The sequence below is a fragment of the Colius striatus genome, chromosome 3, assembly GCF_028858725.1.
Source record: "Colius striatus isolate bColStr4 chromosome 3, bColStr4.1.hap1, whole genome shotgun sequence".
NCBI classification, from domain to species: Eukaryota; Metazoa; Chordata; class Aves; order Coliiformes; family Coliidae; genus Colius; species Colius striatus.
Genome location: NC_084761.1, coordinates 2,323,355 through 2,342,071, shown reverse-complemented (window position 1 = coordinate 2,342,071; position 18,717 = coordinate 2,323,355). Strand labels below are relative to the sequence as shown.

General features: G+C 48.3%; 1 protein-coding gene across 3 annotated transcripts in view; it reads left to right on the top strand.

The window, feature by feature from the left end:
- The first annotated feature begins 273 nt into the window (after nt 1–273).
- PIGQ (phosphatidylinositol glycan anchor biosynthesis class Q) overlaps nt 274–18,717 on the top strand; it is a 30,099-nt gene continuing 11,655 nt past the window's right edge. Inside the window, exons 1-6 of one of the 3 annotated variants that reach the window (XM_061993617.1) lie at nt 274–347; nt 4,496–5,196; nt 10,789–10,920; nt 11,886–11,972; nt 12,053–12,173; nt 17,470–17,596. In XM_061993617.1, the coding sequence (XP_061849601.1) occupies nt 4,523–5,196; nt 10,789–10,920; nt 11,886–11,972; nt 12,053–12,173; nt 17,470–17,596 (1,141 nt within the window). In that variant the 5' untranslated portion in view covers nt 274–347; nt 4,496–4,522. Of the gene's footprint in view, nt 348–406; nt 693–4,495; nt 5,197–10,788; nt 10,921–11,885; nt 11,973–12,052; nt 12,174–17,469; nt 17,597–18,717 lie in introns of those variants that run through there. The other 2 variants (XM_061993615.1, XM_061993618.1) reach the window with 2 other exon arrangements.

The window sequence follows — 18,717 nt, the reverse complement described above, 5'->3', positions numbered from 1 at the left end:
GAGGCTGCAGGGAGCTGGGGGTCGGGCTCTGCTCCCCAGGCAGCAATGACAGGACAAGAGGCAATGGGCTGCAGCTGCCCCAGGGGAGGCTGAGGCTGGAGCTGAGGCACAACTGTTTCCCTGAGAGGGGTGTGAGCCCCTGTGCCAGGCTGCCCAGGGAGCTGGGGGAGTGCCCAGCCCTGGAGGGATCCCAAAGGCGTGGGGCTGAGGTGCTGAGGGCTGTGGGTCAGTGCTGGGCTGGACTTGAAGAGCTTAAAGGTTTTTCCAACCAAAACGATTCAACAATTTCTACGAATCACTGAATTCACAGAAAAGCGCACAGAAAAGTTCCTGGATTCATAGGAGAGGTGAGTCCCTGGCCGATGGGGACTGGAGACAACGGGGTGCTGTGAGGAAAGGCGAGTTCAGGGCCATGCCCCAGCCCCGGGCACGTCTGAGGGCTGGGCGGGCTGGCACTGCTTATCGGCCGCTCAGGGGCCCCGCCGCCTGTCTGTCGGCCCCGCCACACGGACGAGCAGCGCTGCCGCTGCCGGCTCAGCTGCGCTGGGCCCCGGCGGAGAACGAAGGGCGGCGGGCGGAACGCGGGAGCGCGGCTGCCGGCGCCGGCCGGGCCCGCCGCGGCGCACAACCAGCGGCCCGCCGGCGTCTCCGAGCAACCGGCGGCCGGAAGCGGCCGGCGCGGCGGAGCGGCGGTAGGCGGCGGGGGGCGGGCCCGGGGCGGCGAGGGGAGCGGGGATCGCCGGGCCGCGGGGAGCGCCTCGGCCTCGCCTGACCCCGGCCGCCGGCCCCGGGCTCGCTGCCCGCCGAGGCCTGGCTGCCGTGTGAGCGCAGAGCCGCGGAGGGCTTGGGCCGGGGGTGGTGTGGCGGCAACTGGAGGGCCAGGGGCTGGCGATGAAAGCGGCTTTAGGTTTGAGCAAGGGGGGTCGCGGAGGAGGGGTTTCGTTGCAGTTGTCTCTCGGAGCGCGTTTGAGACCCACAGAAAGTCGGTGGAGTGTGCAGGGAGACAGCCCTGCTCCCGCTCTCCTGGGACAGCCGTGGCCAGCTTGTTAGCTCCGTCCTTATCTCCTGGCCCGGTGGCCTTAAACTCTGTGGAAAGTCCTCGGTGTGCTGAGGAGTCCCTCAGCTGCAGAAGGACAGGGAGCTGCTGGAGAGAGTTCAGTGCAGGGTCACAGAGATGATGAGTGGAGCATCTGCCTTGTGGTGAAAGGCTGAGGGAGCTGGGGCTCTGCAGCTTGGAGGAGCCTGAGGGATGAGCTCAGTCATGTTACAGATCCATCAAGGGTGGGTGTGAGGAGGCTGGAGCCAGGCTGTGCTCAGGGATGGACAATGACAGGACAAGGGGCAACAAGCTGCAACACAAGAGGTTCCAAAGCAACACCAGGACAAAGTTGTTCCCTGTTGAGGTGAGGGAGCACTGGCAGGGGCTGCCCAGATGGGCTGTGGAGGCTCCTTCTCTGGAGACATCCCAACCCAGCTGGATGAGTCCCTGTGTGCCCTGCTCTAGGTGCTGCTGCTCTGGCAGAGGGGTTGCACTGGGTGATCTTTCGAGGCGGTTTCCAACCCTTAAGATTCAGTGATGCTGTGAGTGGGTTAGCCCAGGAGCTGGCACCCCTTGGCCATGGCTGGTGGGCACAGGGCAAGCCCGTATGGCAAGGCCAGGGCTGCAGCCAGCTGCTCAGCTTTGCTTTTGTGTCTAAACTCCTGAAATCAATGAGTCCTAAGGTTCTTTCTTTGATTTGTTGGCTGCATTAGTGCATTCTGGGCCGTATCTTTGTTGAGTTTGCTGTGTGGTATCTCAGGGGGGAAAGGTTGGGGGTTTCTGGCACAAACAGGCAATTCTGGAAGACTTCAGGCACTTTATGAGCAAGGATATTTCTGTTTAAATTAGCAGCAGTTAAACAGTTGACTGGATGACATTTAAAATGTCAATTTCAGCTTTCAAACATTGAAGTGAATACAATGGGATGTACAACCAGTCGTGGATTTGGTAACACCAGCTCTACCAGCTGAGCTCCCAGGCTGGCTCACTTGTTACTACTGGGTGCCACATATCAACAGCTGATGGGCTGGTTTTCAACTATCAAGATATTTTGTAGTGGCTGAGAATTTTATCAGTCTTCTCTGCCATTATCTCCAGCAGCCAAAGGACAGATGATGTCGTTAGGTGTTATTTCACATGGGCTGTAGCCAAAATGGTTAGCTGCATACAACTAGGTTTAAAAGGTTGAGGAAGGTGTAAAAGGACAAACTAGAGAAGGTAAAGAGAAGTGTTTCTCCTTAGAAGTTTTCCCAGATGACTGTGGATAGCTCTAAAAACCAATCTTGGGGGAAAATAACTGTTTGAATCAAGAGTCAGTTGAAGTGTCCAATGGATGGGCAAGATTCTGAGTAGGGCAGCTGTGCAGAGACACTGGAAGTCTCAGTAGTGATATTCACAAGCAACTGTGCCACCTCTTGAGGAAAAAGGAAAAGCTAAATCATGAGTGGATCTCCTCTTGCCTGGTTTTAAGGACCAATGTAATTAATCATGTCTGTTAGCTGATTCTCACCAGTTTCCTATGTGTGTCAGGAGCAGCTCTTTTAGATGGGATGGATATATGTCTGTGAGCTTCCAGGGGAAAAAAAAGCCACCAAAAAATACCTGAATGTTAGCTATTTCAATAGAAATTAAGATAAGCTTGGCTGTCTTGGCTTCCATCCCATTTGGGTCTAATAGTCATTAGGCTTTGTCTGGTGAAAGGTGATGTTTCTCAGTGGTACTGCAAGTCTTTGTTCCTTCCCACACCTCTGTCCTGCAGCCTTTGCAGCCTCAGGGTATCATAGCTGCCATTTTTCCACCCTTCTTTTGATACATCCTTCCACTTCCCCTTCTGCTGGAGGCTTGCAGTCCTTTGGAAAGACACGTGTTATTTGAGATTCTTCTGAGATCCTGCTTCTTCCTGGACTCTGTGTCTCTGAGGTTACTCCTCTGGTCAAAGAGGGAGAAATGGAAGACTCTCTGTGGGCCAGAGGATCTGTGGGGCAGCTAAGGATGGTGCTTGGTGCTCTCAGCACCTGCAAACACTACTTCCAGCAGGGTGCCACGCAGAGAATCCTTCACAAGCACTCTGATGCCTGTTTGAGGGAAACCTTGGGGGGTGCTTTGCAGTTTTGCAATAAAAGGGGGGGGGGAAATCAGTCCCAGGAGAAAAAAAACCACCCAGCATTACTCCTTGCAGACACTGTGGCGCTTTTCCCATGGGAGGAGCGGGCTGTGCACCAGGGAAGCTTCACCTTGCTGCCTCGGGGGGCTGCCAACTCATCCTCGAGCAGACATTTCCTCCTGCTGTGCTTGGCAGGGCTGTGGGGCTGGGAGTGGGTCAATCACTGGCCTCTGCTGCTTCCCCATCGCTTCCTCCACGCCACAGCAAATTGCCAGGTGCTGGGATTTAGTAGCTCAATTGTCCTGTGTCAGAAAGAGAGAAAAACAAACCCACCAGGGACCTTGGCGTTGCGCGTCCTCCCGCCGTGTTCTAAATACGCTGCGCGCTCCTCTTTCCGACTGAGTGGGTCCCTCTCGCAGAGGAGCCAGCCTCGGGGGCCTGCAGAGTTTTCACATCTCTAACAAAGCACTGAAGGACAGGAAAGGACAACGGGTGTCAACTGCTCCGCGCCAGCGCCCTCCTTAGTGCAATTACATTGCTGTTAGAAACCTCCACCTTATTTAAAGAGACATTGTCAACTGCCTCGAAGCTCCTCGGTGTGAAAGTCTTAGGAAGCCATTGAGGTGTTTCCTTAATGGCATGAAATGCTGCAGATAAATAACACTGATAAAGCAGAGATGCTTCCCTGGGTATCTAATGAATTAGAGCTGCTGCATAAACTTCAGTCAGTTAATCACAATAGTCCCTTTTGACAAAGCTGTTTCCAGAGGAGCGAGACAAGGCTCGGTGATCTGGCCAAGGTTGTTCAGTGAGTTTGTTGCAGAGCACAGCTCTGGGTTCTTAGGTGATCAAAGAGGCTCTGAAATTATCTGGCTTTATAGCATAAAGCAATGTTTGATTGTCAGTAATAGAAGGAAATGTCCCCCAGAGGCATCACGGTGTGCTGTGATGTAGTCCCTTCTCTAGGAAGTGCTCAAGCACATCCAGTGTCAGACCCAAGATCTGAGGCTGGATGGATCCCTGATCTTGGCTGGTCTGACAGGCAGTGCTTGTCAGTGTATCATCACTAAAGACTCCTCCAAGACACAGAGCAGGGCTTCACTGAGAAGCTGCAGGCTTGCCAGCCCTCACTTCAAAGACTGCAGGTTATCAGGAACCTCCTAAATACTTCTCTGATTTAAAATCCCTGTTGGCTGCCACTCGTGTCATTCTCTAGTTTCAGTGCAGAAGGAAATGCTTGGACTTAGTGTTTTAAAACTTGACAGGGCCTCCTCCCCAGTGACTCCAATCAGCTCAACATTTCCTTGCATTTAACCACTGTTCTCAAGTTCTGTTTCTGTGTTTGTTGGCAGGTGTACTGTTCATCCAGGGTTGCTGCCATGGTACTCAAAGTCTTCTTTCCATCATGCTGCTCCTCAGCAGAAAGTGGCATTTTGGTTGGCCGTTGGCTCTCTGAGCAGAACTCTGCTGTTGTCCTTGCTGTGCTCCACTTCCCCTTCATTCCTGTCCAGGTGAAGCAGTATCTCAGTGAAGTCCAACGGGTGACTAAAGTCAGTGTTTCCGTGCTTGGCTCGTGGAGCAACAGCAAACAAGAGAAAGAAGAGAGTCTGAGTGAGTTCTTGGAAGACCTTGGGACAATATTCTCCCATGAGCCATGGATTCAAATAAGCAAAGAGGGAGACAGCAAATTCTGGAGCTGTTCTACCCTTCAGAAACACTCTACCAGCCCTAAGGAGGAAGAAATCATCTTGGTATACTATGACCAGCGCAAAGTCATGCTTTCCCATCTGCATCCCCCTTTGGACACAGCTGCCTCCACTGATCACGAGGCAAAGGATGCCTCCAAGCTCTCTGCCATCTTTGACACAGTTGCAAAGAGCACAGTCCTGTTCATGACAGACAGATATGATGATGGACCCATCAAGCTGACCCACTGGCAGTCAGATGGCGTTGAAGCCAGTATCATCGTGGAGCTGCTGAAGCAGGCCTCTGTCCCTGCATGCATGCTGCTGACCTTCCTGCTTTCACTTATCTCTGGGATCTGCAGGAGCAGGTGAGAGACATGGGGCAGCTTATGTTTTGCATGGAAATGTCATTCACCTTTAGGTGTTTGCTGGGTTCCTGCAGTGAGAAATAAGGTTGATTGCCCCCCCGTACTCAGCACTGGTGAGACCACACCTTGAATACTGCTGTTTGGGCCCCTCACTACAGGAGAGACACTGAGGTGCTGGAGAGTGTCCAAAGCTGGGCACTGAAGCTGGGGAAAGAGCAGGAGCACAAGGGTGCTGGGGAGAGGCTGAGGGAATGAGGGTGCTGAGCCTGGAGAAGAGGAGGCTGAGGGCAGCCAGCAGCACTCTCTGACACTCCCTGACAGGAGGCTGCAGGGAGCTGGGGGTTGGGCTCTGCTCCCCAGGCAGCAATGACAGGACAAGAGGCAATGGGCTGCAGCTGCCCCAGGGGAGGCTGAGGCTGGAGCTGAGGCACAACTGTTTCCCTGGGAGGGGTGTCAGCCCCTGTGCCAGGCTGCCCAGGGAGCTGGGGCAGTGCCCAGCCCTGGAGGGATCCCAAAGCCGTGGAGCTGAGGTGCTGAGGGCTGTGGGTCAGTGCTGGGCTGGGCAGGGTGAGGGCAGGGCTGGGACTGCAACAGCTCCAAGGGCTTCTCCAACCAACATGATTCCAAATCATTCTCTTGGAAACAACTGCTATTACAGTTTGGGAGGTTTCCTGTGGAGGCACTGATCTCCCCATTTGCAGCAGGGGTAGCTCAGCCCCACTTGAGTTTCATCACAGCTGAAACATTGGGTTTCCAGATATTCCATGGCTGACAGAATGGCATGAGGATCTTCTTAATGGCTTGATTGCTGTGATTCCCTATTCCCTGTTTGCTATGAGTCCTTCCATAGCTGGGAAACAGCAGCAAGCAGTATGTCTAAATCCATTGTGTCTTTAACAGATGGTGGTTGCTGCAACCTTGGCACCTGAAAGCAGGTTGCAGGGAATGCAGTTCTACATGAATCCCTGATGAAATCCTGTTGTCACAACCATGAAACTGAACAGGATGCTTCAGATGTAATGTGTGGCCAGTGCTTGCACTAAAGAGGAATTCTGTGCAGAGTTGAAGGGGGGGGAAGCATCTGGTCAGCCTGCCTAGAGAAGGTGTGCCAGAGAGGGGAGTGGAGTCCAGGAGACATTCTAAGTGACAAAATTTGCATAACAGCTACTGCTATATCCAATAAAACACCTATAAAACAAGTAAATATAGTGCTGATACTAGATACAGACTGTATACTATATGCTAAAGTATATGCTATACTATACTATGCTAAAGGTAATGCTTGAGGAGCTGAGGTTTTTAACAGTTGTGTGATACTGTCATAAAAACAGTCCCAGGGAAAGTCTTCATATGCAAAGATTTTCTCAACAGCTGGGTTACACATTTTGGTGCACAAAGAGAAAACTGTCTGGTTTTGGACTGCTCTGCTGAAAGAGGGATAGAGACAAACCTGATAGAATGGGGAAGCTGGCACTGCTTTGTGGACACTTTATGTATTCATGGTTGTTAATGGTAACTAAGTCAGAACTTTGTGGTTGGGTAGAAGATGAGGAGTCAGCCCTGAAGGTCCTTTCTCTGCTTGTTCGTGGACTTTGTGTGACTCCCAACAAACAGGATGATCCTTTTCTGCATAGACACTTGGTTTCAAAGTCAGACTTACCCACCTTGTTTGGGGCTAGGACTTGGACCAGGCTTAGAGTCAGGTTAAGCCCAAGCCCTGCAGGTCTCCAGAAAGCCACAGTCTAAGCATAACTTGGGAACTCAAGCTCATTCTGGCAGGTTGGGCACAGATAGCTGCTACTCACCTTACCAGGAGGTCTGATTTCAGCTTTTCCTAAGCCTGGTGCAGACATTTAGAGCCAGAGCAGCATCCAGGCTGGCAACCAGCTGGATGTACCAGCAGGCAGAATGTGAGGCTTGTGTGCATAAACCTGGGTTGAACTTGTCCTTCACCTTGGAAGGCAGATACAGGTTTCTTTCTGCTTTGTTTTATTCACTTCTAGTATCAGCATTAGATTTACTTATTGTACAGGTGGTTTAAAACATCAGTTGTGGAGAACAGGGCTTAGTACCTGGCTTTGTAACAAAGCTTGAGCTTCTGCTTGACCTTCCAAGTCATTTAATGTAGTTTTGTTCAATTCAGTGATGTGTGGTACAACCTTCTTTGTGCCAATGTACACAAGGCTGGGGGGCAGCTCAAGATGTCACGTGCAGGGGTTCTTCCAGTCCCTTCCTCCCTGTGCTGGGACAGAACTTCCCATAAAATAAAATCTCCCAAGTTTTAGCTCCTTCTGGTCACAGGGTTTTGTTTTTCCCTTCCCAGGTTTTTGTGACTTTGAAGGTTAATCAGCTTGAAAAGCTAAAGAAAGAGATCAGTGATGTCTTGTCAGGCTGCCCAGCCTTGGGACTTCTTTAGATGTGCCACTGAGGTGGATTTGTGCTGAGGAAGCAGGGCAGCAGCATTAAAAGCCACAGAAATTAGCACTGACATCCATCCAGGCTTAGCCATCACTCGCCACTCCCGCACATCTCAGTTTAAGGCAATTCTTTAGCACCACCTTGTGCTAAGTGGTGGTCGTTGCAATTCTATCACCGGAGAACAGGATTTCCACGACTGCTCGTGTGCTGTTGAGGACATCAGGGTGATTTTGTATTGAGGCAATAAACTCTGTGTGCTGCTTTTTAAAACATCTATTTGCAAACACCATGACCTCTGATTCCTCATCTGAAACTCTTCCTGCACTTTCTAGCAAGGAGCTGAAGGACAGCTGGGCATTTTGGTTAATGAAGCTTTAACATTTGCATGAGATCCAGATTGAGGAAGCTTGCTTTTCATCTGATAGCTGAAAAATCCACTCTCACACTTGGGAAAAAAACACCCAACTGAATCAGAAAATCAAAGTTTACTCACAAGTGGGTTATGAAGGTGCAAATGGATGGCTGAGATATTGGAAATGCCCCAAGAGCTGCTGCTTAAACGATGCAATGCCACAACATCACTTGTTCTCTGTTGGTTTGGAGGGGTTTATTTGGTTAATTTTTCCATTGCACTTGTGAAAATCATTCAATACACCTTGTGGTAAATGTGTGGGAGCTTTTATGGCAACACATAGTCCATGTGCATAGGGGTAGGAACCATGCAAGAAACACTTTTGGCTCTCTTCCTGGATGCTCCTAGAGAGGAGAGTCACTGTAGTACATCTTGCAACTATTCTGTCGAGCCCTTTGCAATCCATTTATTTCAATAAGCATGTGGATGTATTTACTTTCCAAAGAAAGTGTGTAGGTGCAGGAGAGCTTGTCCTCGTGATGGTAAGTAAAAAGAGAAGTCGGTCATAATAGAGACAAGGACAGACCTCTGACGTGTCTTTTGGGCCCATGCTGTTCAATCAAGGAGATGTCTTTACCTCTTGCAGGCTGCAGTGGGTACACATGTTGGGGAGTGTTGGGGGGTGCTTTGGAAATCAGTCCTCAGGCAAGATGTTCCTCAGGCAGAAGAGAGCAGCAGCCTGGACTCTTTCCCTTTGACCAAAGAGTGGTGTCTGGGTGGTGTGTGGTCCACAAGCTTGGGGAGGTGTGAAGCAGCAAGGGATAGTAAGAGACACACGTTGCTGGTAGAGGATGGGGAGACTGTCAGCCTGGTGAGTGTTAAGCAGAGGGCTCCAGAGATGTTGCTTTCTCCTGGAACTAAGATGGTTTGGCAGCTGTTGGCTTGACCAGTCATTTTTTGTCTTCAGCCATCTGTACATAACCACACAGGTAGAGCGTTTCTCCTTCCCCCTTCTTTGCATTTCAAGTGTGATTCTCTGCTCTAGCAGAGGTTTGCCACACCAGAGTTTGTAACCACTCAGGTGGGATATAATTGGAAGAGAAAACTCATCTGCACTTGTGCCTCAGTGAATCTGTGAACCCAGGTCTTTGAGCAGAGCAACCAGGGCAGCTGCCCCCCACGTCCCCCTCCCCTACACAGCAGTCTTTCCTCTGCCACTTTAGATAGCACCTCCTGACAAGTCAGCTGAAGAACAGTGCATTCATTTGTCTCTAAGGTGGGAGGCTGTAAAGAAGAGCTGAGTAACTCAGAGGCCTCAAATTAAGAAGAATGATTCACAGTACACTGAGTGTGTTTCAAAACCAACGTGTCTCTAATTTGAATGGGGAGGGAGAAGGGGGGAAACTGCAGCACTCTTGTTTTTAAAGCTAACAAGCAAGGCATGAAGGATGGTTGAAAGGGCTCAGGAGGATGGGGGGAGGAAGGGGATAACAACTGCAGGGAACCAGGTGAGGTTTTGGATGAGCCATACCCTTGCAATTTGTGTAAAATGCATAAATAGCAGCCAGAGCCCCAGTCTGCCCATCTTGTGTCTTATCCTGGCTGGTCCTGAAGGCACTGTGCTGCTGGCCAACAGGCTGAAGTCCTCCAGATGAAACGTGGGGAGGCACGTACAGTTTGCAGGGATGTCTCCAGGCCACGCTCACTAATGATACAAACAGCTGTACAGTTTCAAAAGCAGAGCAGGATGCAAGGAATAATGTTAGCATTTGGAATGAATGGAAGCTTAAGGAACACACCAAAGCAGTTAAAGAGAGAGTGGGTGAAGGAAGTGGCTAAAAGTGAGCTTAGATGCGTGGACCCTTAATAAGAAACCAGTGAAACACTGGGAAAATAGGAAAGAAGTGATCCAGAGTGTGTCCAGCTCAGAACTGATCCCCCACAACAAACATGGTGCTGTGTGTTGCTGTAGCACTGCTGGGTGTTCTTTGGCCAGCCTGCATGCCATGGTGTCATTTGAGACTACACAAACCACCATCCTTCCTTTCCTTAGAGGTTGTGTGGTGATAAAAGTAACTCCCCAAAATAATTGAACATCGTTTAGTGCTTTTCTTCTGAGTCATAAAAATAAAGAACCATGTGAATGTTTCCTCCCCTAATGAAGATGTGAACTTTGAAACCTAATTACACACTAAATGCTATGTTATCTGCATAATGATGGTCACCCTTGGCAAGGCACTGGGGGGAGATAGAAATGAAGACCCTGAGAAAGGAGTTTGTAAGTAATAAAGAAGAAAAAGATCAAGTGGAAGAAGGAAAAAGAGACAAACTGCAGGGAGAACACAGCTGTTTATTATAGCAAGCTCATGCTAGGCAGAGTGTGATTAGTGTATAATGTGATTGGTGTGATACTGGGATTTGTGAAGCAGTTGCACCATGTTGTGGTGTTGTGCTGGACACACAACTGCCTCGACTCCAGTCTCCTGGGGACTCAGAGCAGCATGCAATCCCAGGGATGTATCCCAAAGCACAGGGGGGAATCAGGATTGCCTTCTGGCTTGCCTGGAAGAGCAAGGCAGGTGGTTTTACAGAATGGGAATGTGAGGTTGGGTTGTCTGCTTTGGATGTCTTGGTCTGGAAAGGCTGTCTTTATTCTGTTAGCCTTTAAGAGAGCTGTTAACACCTAATATTCTTTAATGGTAATATGTTGACACTATCTCTGGTTGCACAACCTTAACTTTACACTGAATGTCTTGCATGGAGTTTGGGCAGCCTGTTATATGGCAAAAGCAAAAGAGGACATTCCTGTGGTGTTTCTGCAGGGTACTGAAGTTTTGGCCCTTGTCTTTCTTATGGAGTAAACTTTCAACCTGTGAGCAGCTAGGACATCGCCTGCAGCACCTCCAGGTCATCAGCAGCAACAAGAAGGCTCAAAACCAGGCTCAGCTAATGAGGTATGGAGTACACATAAAGTTGAGCATGTCTTTGCCCTAGCCCTGTCTCCTCTGGGGAACCCAAACCAGCACTCAGGGGTCTTCACTGCACTGTCACAAGTTGCCTTCCTTGCACTACTCCCTGGTACTTTGCAGGTCTTTACTTTGCACTCCGTTTATGTTAATTATGCCTTTTGCCAGATAAATGCCTTTTTCCCTAGGCTGGGAAAGGCAACCAAGATCTTGCCAACAGAAAGCTTGTGTTTCCCCCCCTGGGTGTGTAGTGCTCTGCTACCACTACTCCCACAAGCTCGTTGCTTTCACACAAGCTGCTGTTAACCAAAAGCTGCAATCAGTATTCAGTGGCATTTTCCATAAGAGCAGGAAGGCTTAAATGTTCCCCTCTTTCACTCACTCTTTTAGGGACTCTTCCTTTTGCAGTAAGAGCAGTTTAGAGACTCCAACAGCAGTAACAAAAGCAAACATGCAGCACAGTGAGTAGAAGAGGGAGAGGCAGAGATCTGAGACAGATATGGAGTGCCCTACGGCCATTACACTGCGAGTCTTGTTCTGTGTGGTTCTCTGATCCTGCAGTAACAGACTCCCAGGGAACACTTAAAATAGATGAGAAGATCTGAAGGCCAAAAGTAACTGTGGTGGTTTAATTTGATTTCCAGAATAGCTCAGATGGTGGAATTTCATTCAGAAGCTCTGGCAGTGAAGGGGCAGTTGAGCAGCCCTAGAAGGGTATGTCTGTGTACCCAGAAACACTATTTCTTACATTAAGTAGTGGGACAACTAAAGTATACCTCTTGGAAAGCCATCTCATCTCAACATGGATATTCCCAAGTGCTGGTAAACCCCCCTGCTCAGTGTATACATACACACTTGGTCTGTTGTTCCTCCTTGTAGCTTCAGTCCCATTCTTTGTTCCCTTTACTAAAAGAGGTGGAACAGACTGTGAGTGGCTCTGTGTTTGACCACAGGAGTAGCAGCATACCAATGAAAGTCAACAGATCTCTGCACTGTGCCTCTTCATTGTCCTGGTGTCCCTGGGATATTAAAGATGCTGTGTAAGTGACAGTTGTCATTGAAACGTTAAACACCGTCCTTCCTTTTTCTCTAACGCTGTTTGTCTTTATCCTGCATGCAGGAAAGCCAACATCTTTGTCTCTCTGCTCATTGATGTGGCTCTGGGGATCCTGCTGATGTCCTGGCTGTACAGAAAGAACCGAATTGGTCACCTTGCTGACACTCTCATCCCCGTGGCTGATGTAAGTCTGGCCAAAGCTGTTTCTTTTTCACCTGCTGTGGGTGTTGACCAGCTCTTGATGCCTGGGGTAGTTGTAAGGAGGTAATGCCTTATGCACAAGGATTTCAGAGAGTCAGTCATGCAAATTAGGTCTCCTCAACAACAGTGAAATCTTCAAATCAAGGCTGCTGAGAAAGAGCACAGCTCTGCTTTGCATGTGCAGAGCATGGTAATTAGATATTTACCAGTGGGCTGCTCCAGCTCCTGAAGTAACAATTATGGCTTGGACATTGCTCTGCAGCTGGTGGTTATCAAGTCAGAATACTTTTATGCTGGAGTTGACAGGAAGTGTCCTCAAGTTGCTGCTGTGTGGGGTGTTTGGCAAGGAAAAAACAAGCCCAGAACTGTAACCTGGGGTGAATCTGATAAACTGCTGAAAAGTCAAACTTGATAAGCAGTGCAGCTGTGCTTGTGAAAAGCATTTTCTTGGGGCAATGCAAAGGCATTAGCTAGTCAGGGTACAAACACCTGAAATCCTATCTTAGAGCTCTGGTGTGCAGATGGTAAACTGGGAAAACTTGCTGTGTCCTGTGGTTTTTCCCCCATCATAACTCCTCTTGCCCACTGAGATCCTTCAACATCAGTATCAATTCATCAAAAAGAAGCATGACTCATACTATCCTGCTTTTCTGGTGGTTCATTTTAGGTGCAGTACTCCAGTGTATCTGTTTAGTGGCAGTAAGGAACGTTTGATGTACTTCAGAGGCTGGAGACTAGACCATTAACCTCTGTTTTAAGAGCTTCTGTGTCTTGGGAATACATGTGCAGCCAGTGCTGAGCGCTGTCGTGCAGCTGCACGGCCGAATCCTTTCTCTGCCCATTTTCCTTTCTGGAACAGAAGGTGGATCTTTCCATTAGTTTCTTTCTATCAGCTGAAGAACATCCTCTCTTTGCTCTTTCTCCAGCTTCTTGCTTGGGAGGAATTTTATTCTGACTAGAAAATCCCAGCAGCAAACTCTTTTTCCTACTTATGCTGTCTTTTCTGGGAAGAGCTCACTTCTCCCTTGATGGTGATCTGCATCCAGCTCTAAACCTTTTAATTGTTACAAGCCACAGGCCTCTCATCATTCTTGTACATGCTGTGCTTTCAGAAAGCGTGTAAGGAGTGTCCAGCACAGACATGTGGATCCTGGTTGTTGTTATGTTTAAGTCAAACAGTCAAACTTAAAAGAGTGCTTGTTGTAGAGGTTGCTGCAGACACTGCTCAGCAGCTGTGGTGGAGTAGGAAGGGCCACAATTCTTGTGGTACACTCACTTTGGTAGTTGAGCTCTTACTCCCAAGTCATTTCCCCTTACAGATATTGGGGAAGAGAAGTTTTAGTTCTCTTGAGCTGTCCCTGTGGGATTGCTGTAAGTGTCCAGCTCTCAGAAATCTGATTTAAGTCATCAAGGAAGTGGCTTTTGGCTGTGCTCCTGTTTGCACAGGTGGCTGCAGGAGGGGTTCCATCTGCCCAGTGTCTTTGGCAGATGGACGCTCTCTGTGCTCAAGGTGTAGCCAATCCCAGCACCTGTCCTGGGTAGGCTTGCTTGGGAGAGTTTGCTTGTTCATTCCTCTTTCAGCAGTTTAGCTCCTCTGTCACTCAACTTACCCAGCCCAGTGTCAGTTATTTGCACCATGGCTCCTTCATTACCTTGCTATCACCACGAGCTGTTTACTTGCTTTCCTAGAAGTGCTGACTCCTCCTTGTGTGGGTGGCCTGGTAGTCACTCAGTGTCTATCTTCCCTGCTTCTCCAAGCTTATCAGTTCAGACCACTTGCAACTCTTCTTACTTCCCAGCCTTACTTTCTTCTTTCAGGCATACAAGATAGTGGACATAAAATCATTTGGAGTCCTTTTACTGCCTTGGGTGGGCATTGATTTATGTGCAGGCCTTAAAAAATGCAGATCTGAGTCATCCCAAAATACACCAATGACTTCAGCATGTGGTGTGCAAGCCAGCACCACTTCTTTTCCAGCATGACAGCAAAATCTCCCCTTAGCCATTCAGCAGTAGGTTTCCTCTTTGCTGCTGAGTGTCCATCTGGTGTGCATTATTCCCATCACTTGGGCTTTCTCGAGTGCTTATGTGCTGCCAAGCTCAGTAAAGCAAACTTTGCCGTGTGCAAAATGAGTTACTGTTCCTTCCCTAATGCTAATCTGCTTTTGCTACGTGCCCTGGATCTGATGATGGCATTGACCTTGCATCTCTGTTAGTAAATAGAACATTATATGCATTCTAATGAGATTGTTCTGTATGATAAGGTTATAGACACAATCTTACTTTCACCTTAGTGATGTGATTGGATATTGACATACCACTGACAAACTCATAACCTTATTGGTTTGGTTGGTTGATTTTAATATTGACAGAACTGTGTTGGGGACTGGATGCAGGGCTCAGTTTGGTTTTTCCTAGCAAACATTTCTCTGCAAGAAAAGAGATGCAGGTAGGTCGTTTTGGCTCTCAAACAATTGCCAGGGTCACAAGCTCAGCCTGCTGACACGAGGATTAAGCCACGTTCCCGAGCCATTGTTCATCATCCCCTGATGCAGGGGTTCTCAAATCAGCACTTAGGCAGCAATTGTGGATGATGCACAAGGCATCATAGGCTGCAGCTCCCACTTTCACAGCTTGATCAGCTGCGCTGTGCTGACTGTAAGAACAAGTTGCTTTTGTGCGTAGATGAGGCAGATGTGATTCACAGACACCTAGGGAGGAACTGGCAAGGAGCTGTGTGCAAGACCAAGGACTGATTTTTCAGAGCAGGCTTTCAAATCCAAGAATGGAAAATGTGACTAATCTTCTCTCCATAGGTGCCCTCACAACTCATACCCTCCTCCCTCCTTCCTCTCCATCCCACCAGGCTTCCCAATGGTTGCCCTTGGTTTTGCCTTCCACAAGACAGCCTTCTCTCAAAAATACCCATTCCAAGTGCTACATTTGTCTGTTTTAAAAAGAATTCCTTATAAACCATCTTGGGGGTTTGGGTTTTTTTGCTTCTTCACCTCTTTCATCCTTGTGGATGTCTCTTAAGCTGTAATCTCTTTGAAACAGTTCAGTATTTATCATAAATCATGCCTCCAACAACATGACTGGATGTGAGTTCCTATTGAGTTGTGTTCTGCTAATCCATAAACAAAGCAAGCAGAGAGGACACTTCCTGCAAAACAGTCTTAGGTGTTAATTTGTAAACTTGTATAACAGAGCCCCAGATGGCTGACTCACAGGATGGTAGAATTAAGGGGCTTGTAAGGGACCTTTAGAGATCATCCTAAAGCAGGACCACCTAGGTCAAGTCACACAGGAACACCTGCAACAGACACAGGGCAGATGTGGCTAGTGGGGAGTCCTTTGGTTCTGCTTGCTCTGACTTGCTCTGGATGTTTGCACTGTGCTTTCAGCATGCTGTGTGTCCTTCTGCATCCCTGTCACATCACCATTGGGAGACCAGAAAGAAGAGCATGGCAGTAAAGAAAATATGCCCACAGTGATCTCACCTAAGCCCTGTTAGCTTTAGTCTCCAGTTTGGTAGTGTCCCTAAGCCCCTTTATGATCAGTGATCTCACCTAAGCCCTGTTAGCTTTAGTCTCCAGTTTGGTAGTGCCCCTAAACCCCTTTAGGAAACACTACCATTTCACTCCACCTCATTTATTCATATGGGCTACATTCAGTATTCATGATTGAAAGAGGAGAATGGGACTCCCAGTCACTTTTTCTAATTCTACTTGCTATTGATCAGTCCTAAAATACCTTCCTGGAAAACAACCTGCAAGGTTATGCCTTCAGACTAGGCTTTGAAATGCTTTGCCCAGCTGAGTATCAGCAAGCTAGGGCACCTTCCCACAGCTATGTGCCTCTGTCAGGATTTAGCAGCACCCCTGGGACTGGCAGCTTCCAGAAGTATTCAGTGTTGCAAACCAGCCTTGCTGAAGGACTGCTTTCAAGCATTTAAATATTTCATTCAAACCCCCAAATGCTTTTTCTAAGTTACCAGTCCAACACTTTAAATATTGAAATCAGTCTATTTATAAAGCAGCTAACTCTCCTCAGCCACAGAGGCAAGATCCCTGGGTCCAAATCAGTTCTGACTTGCAGCAAGACAGAGGGGAAAATGAATGAACTAAAAAGGCAATCCTTTTGGATGAGTTGAAGATGGAGCCCTTAATTTTGCCATTCCACTAAAAGTAAATGTTTACAAACTCATTTTGCAAGGATGCTGTTGGTTCATAAATGAAATGGTATCATTCTTTGGAAGTAATTCTCCCTTAGGGAAATTATCCATGTGAATGATGGGGAAAGTAGGCTGCAAGTGCATCAGCATTAGGTAGCTTGTCTCTGTTCTTTTACATGTGCACAATTTGCAGTGCAATTCACTTGCATGGAGTGGGATTTTCGGAGGCAAAAGGCTTTTGCTCACAGTCTCCATTCATGTGGGACAGTGTGAGAGGTCACTTCATCCAGGTAGGCTCCTCAGCTCTTTGCTGGAGGTTACCATTCTCAGCTGCCTCGATTCACAGCTTGCTAAATACACATCACCACTGGTTGCAGCTTAGGTGAGCAAGTCATATGCAGGCTACTGTGGAGCAGAGCCACCTCGTCTTCTGCCCTGTCAATTGCAGGAACCTCTTGGCAGAGTAGTGGAGTGCAGAGAGAAAGTCAGTAAATAACATCAGCCTGGGCTTAAATCACCAGAGATGGTGAATCAAAGCTCCTGGGACAAACTCCATTAAGCTCTTTTCCATGTGCTTCAGAGGGTTTCTTTTTCACTGGGGTACCATTGGGGTTTTCCCCTTCTCTAAGCACAGCCTATTTGTAAAAATTAACTGCTTTTACCCAGGAGTGTGCTGCATCTTCCCCTCTTTCAGTCCTGCCAGCTTTCCTCATACTTAGGTTACTTGCTCAGTCCTGATTTTGCCAGTGACTGTCCAAAGGAGTCGATTTGCTCACCAGCATTTGCCACCTATCTCAGGAACTCTCACCACACCGACAGGCCACACTGTGCAAATCTATCAGAGGTGGCCATAAACACACTGGGTTCATGTTCCCAGTGCTGAGACCACTGAGGCAGTTCAGCTTCCTCTCTGCTGTTGTGTTTGGATTCAGTAAAGAGTCAGCCCAGGGGCATTTCTTACTGAACTAGTTGTGTGTAAACTAGTTGTTTAGTGGGGTTTTTTCCCTTTCCTTTCAAGGGTGTGGTAAGAATACTTTGGGAGGGCAGCATGTGGAGTGCACTGGCCATCTTTTACCTCAGGTGCCTTGCTTCTATGTGTTTGTAGCACGTAGCTGAAGAGCTCCAGGACCTGCTGCAGTGGCTAATGGGAGCACCAGCTGGACTGAAAATGAACAGAGCTTTGGATCAGGTTTTGGGCCGCTTCTTCCTCTACCACATCCATCTTTGGATTAGTAAGTGCAATTGTTTAACTTTTCAGCCTCTCTTTTCATCTCTTTCCTCCCCAGTGTATAATGTTTGCCTAGAGGTGAATAAGGAATCAAAATGCAGTGCTGCAAGTACAAACTTGTCTGTGAGTCTTCCTGCTGTGGGAACTGAAGCCAAAGTTGGATTCCCACACAAGGAAGTCATGCATACTAAATAAAGTGCTTTTATTGATGCTTTGCAAGAAGTGCAAATCATGACAGAGGGAGATTACTTGGTGCCATTAGTGCTAAGTGTCCAAGGAAGGCTTTAGGCTCATGTAGGCTTTCATAGTCTTTGCCATACAAGAGGCAGCTAGTAGGATAGGGATGAGAAGACTTCTCTTGGGATGGAAATGCCAACCCAGTCCCATCACTGACTTCAGCTTAGTGCAATGTTATTCTTTCAAGTGCCTCCTTGAAATAATACACCCCTGCTATCCTTAATCTTGATGGAAGAAGTACAGTCATGATGGACATTGACTCCTTGGTTATTATACTGATTTCCTTCACTCACCAATGAAGTATGGTCTTGTTTGCATGACTTGACTCCAGTACTGAAAGAGACAGTGTCTCTCACATTGTCTTATTTTACAAAAGCCTTATGGGCTGGCTTTTGTGGGAATAGCAAGAAAAGAGGAATGGTTGCAGTGGAGGTTGGTGTGTGCAGTTAAAAATGTCATTAGGAAACTGGACACAAATCTGGGTAAGCACATGGAGCAAGGTGACCCCTCTGTTCAAGCTGAGCATATCGTCCCCTTCCTCAAAGAGCTGCCATGCTGGACACAAACCTGGGGGGAAAGAGAGTTTTCCTTGTCCCTTCTAAACAGAAGGTGGTATCTGAAGGAGTTTTCAAGTTTTACTTCCATGTGATTGTGACTGATTTCTGCAACAATGTTCTAGGACAGAGGAGAAATCATTGGGGTTGGTAGGGCCCTGCAGAGCTTCTCCAGCCATTGCTCAAGCAGCTTCCCCTGGCTCAGGGGCACAGGAACGTGTCCAGCTGGGGTTGGAAACCTCCTGGGAAGGAGCCTCCACACCCTCCCTGGGCAGCCTGGGCCAGGGCTCCCTCACCTCAGCACCAAACCAGTTTCTCTTTGTGTTTGAGTGCG